General features: G+C 56.4%; 1 protein-coding gene across 2 annotated transcripts in view; it reads left to right on the top strand.

Annotated features, from left to right (window-relative positions):
- Nucleotides 1-2,589, top strand: part of Clip2 (CAP-Gly domain containing linker protein 2) — a 62,340-nt gene that overhangs the window by 57,357 nt on the left and 2,394 nt on the right. For both annotated transcript variants that reach the window (XM_005344659.2, XM_005344658.3), the window contains 2 exons: nucleotides 1,439-1,621; nucleotides 1,972-2,034. In XM_005344659.2, coding sequence (XP_005344716.1) covers nucleotides 1,439-1,621; nucleotides 1,972-2,034 — 246 coding nt within the window. The remainder of the gene's footprint in view (nucleotides 1-1,438; nucleotides 1,622-1,971; nucleotides 2,035-2,589) is intronic.

Below are 2,589 nucleotides of genomic sequence, written 5' to 3' on the forward strand. Positions count from 1 at the left end.
GGTTTGTTGCGTGTTCCACATTTCCTTCCCACTCACGCCAGGTAATTTCATTGGTGCCAGGAGACTCGGGAGGCTCTCCTGCCCCAAGCCCCTCTCCTAGGGTCGGGATCCGGAACCGGGTATTTTTTCTACAACAACCACGTGCTCCATCTGTCTGAGCGTAATTTCTACGCACACCACTGGCTTCAATTGTTGAGTTTCCCCCATCTGGTCAACTTAACCGTTTCTCTGAACCCAAGAAATTAACTGTTGAGCTCCCAGAAATCTGGTGTTCCTAGAAATGGGGGGCGGGGGACAGCCACCAACCGTGGTCTTTATGGCTACGGTTGAGCCCTTCACTGACATTCATCTCTAGATTGCTTCCCTTGCTAAAATCATGTTTGGACTACCTGGGGTCAGCCCTTCCATGACGGGGGGCCCAGGGTTCCTCAGATTTTTCTTTTTTTCTTTTTCCTTTTTTCTCTCCCCCCCCCCCCCTGCACTTTGGAGTACAGGGATTAGATCTGCCATTTCTGGCCCTGGAGGGATCCACAGGGTAGAGAGGAAGGTGGAACAGTAAAGAACATTCAGGGAGCTGGGGATGTTGTTCGGTGCTTGAAGTCCTGGGTTCTATCCCCAGCACTATATAAAACCAAATGGGGTGGCCTTTGATTGTGATCCCAGTATCGGAGAGGTGTCGTTCAAGGTCATCCTCAGCTACGCTCTGTGCCAGCCTGGTCTACATGAGATCCTGTCCGAGGAAACAAAGGACCTCTTTAGGCATACGGGGTTCGTCTGGTTTCATGGGTCCTAGGAATGGCGGCTGTCGGGCCCAGCTGCCCTGACAGCATTCAGGTCCTGTGTTTAGCCTGCTTAGGTGTCAGCGCACTTGTGGTCTGTGTGGCTCTGTGACACGGGAGGGAGGAGGAGCCTATGCTGGTGGACTTTCCATATGAGGTACAGGTAGAGAGGAGTTCGTATTTGTACCCTGGGGCTCCAGGCTGACAGACCAGCCCTGGTCCTTCAGGGAAAAACAGCGATAAGCTGGAAGCCATATGAAGACCCTGAGTCCTGGAGAGACAGTGAGGTTTGCATAGGTGCTCAGAGCTTGGCCCGAAGTCTCAGGCTGGGGCGAGAGGGGTGGGGAGGCTGGGCCCGCCAGGTGCATCTTGGGAGGATGCTTTGATGGGAGGACAGAGTGGAGTATGTGGACGCTGACCGTCCTAAATCGTAGCAAGGAGAGAAGAGACACGTGTAAGGGGCCTGGAATAGGTGGGAGGAGGGTCAGATGGGCTTGGGGGTGAGAGAGGAGTACTGGGTGTAGCGGAGTCTGTGGGAGTTGGTAGGGGCAGCTCGGGTAAGGGAGGTCCCTGTAAAACCCAGCCTCGACTCAAAAGGGAGGTGGAACCAGTTAGCATCCACACAGGCAGGTCACGTGCCCGCACCTCCACCCTTCCAGGACAAGGAGAAGTCTCTGTCGGAGCAGAGACGCTACTCCCTCATTGACCCAGCGTCCGCGCCAGAGCTACTGCGACTGCAGCACCAGTTGGTGAGCACGGAGGATGCCCTGCGGGACGCACTGGACCAGGCCCAACAGGTGGAGAGGCTGGTGGAGGCTCTGAGGGGCTCAGACAGGACTCCGGTGAGCACACATCCGGGGCTGCAGCCGGGAGGGTGGCCGAGTCCGAGAACCCCAGTCCCAAATGGGAGGCAGCTCCATCCTGGGGACCCCAGTCTGACACAGGAGAGTGACCCAACACTGGAAGCCCCCCCCCCAGTCTGAGGAGGGTGGTCCCATCCTAAGACCCTAAATCTGAAAAGGAAGCAAGCAGTCCTGTCCTGGGAGACCCCAGCCACAAGGCTTTGACTCAGCATGGTTGGTCCCACTGGGGACCCCGCTCCCCCTTGTGGTTACATGTGGAACTGCATCCTGGCCAACTGCTCATTGGTGCCTCCACCTCTCCACCCCTCACTCCCCTCCCTCACACACAGACCATCAGCAATTCCGGTTCTGCCAACGGTATCCACCAGCCAGACAAGGCCCACAAACAGGAGGTAAGTGCGCCAGCAGTCTCTCTAGGTCGCCCAAGCCAGCAGGCCTCTGAAAAAACTCGTGGAAGTCATTAACTACACAAGGAACAAGAATACTCTGTGTTTGTGTGTGTGTGTGTGTGTGTGTGTGTGTGTGTGTGTGTGTGCACGTGTGCGCGCGCGCGCGCGCACGCGCGCTGTAACTGCAGGGGGTTTCTTGCCTAGGAAGATTCTGGTACTAGTCTATCCCATTCAGGAATGGTCCTGCTTTTCTCTTTTTTTTGTTTTGTTTTGTTTTTCCTGTGGTTCTGGGAATGGAACCAGGGCCTTAGTATTGACCACACCCCAGCCCCTCACTGTGAGATTCTAGGCAGGTGCTCTACCACTAGCCACACCCCAGCCCCTCACTGGGGGATTCTAGGCAGGTGCTCTACCACTGAGCCACACCCCAGCCCCTCACTGGGGGATTCTAGGCAGGTGCTCTACCACTGAGCCACACCCCAGGCCCTCACTGGGGGATTCTAGGCAGGGGCTCTACCATTGAGCCACACCCCAGCCCCTCACTGGGGGATTCTAGGC

Source organism: Microtus ochrogaster, chromosome 2 (assembly GCF_000317375.1).
Source record: "Microtus ochrogaster isolate Prairie Vole_2 chromosome 2, MicOch1.0, whole genome shotgun sequence".
NCBI classification, from domain to species: Eukaryota; Metazoa; Chordata; class Mammalia; order Rodentia; family Cricetidae; genus Microtus; species Microtus ochrogaster.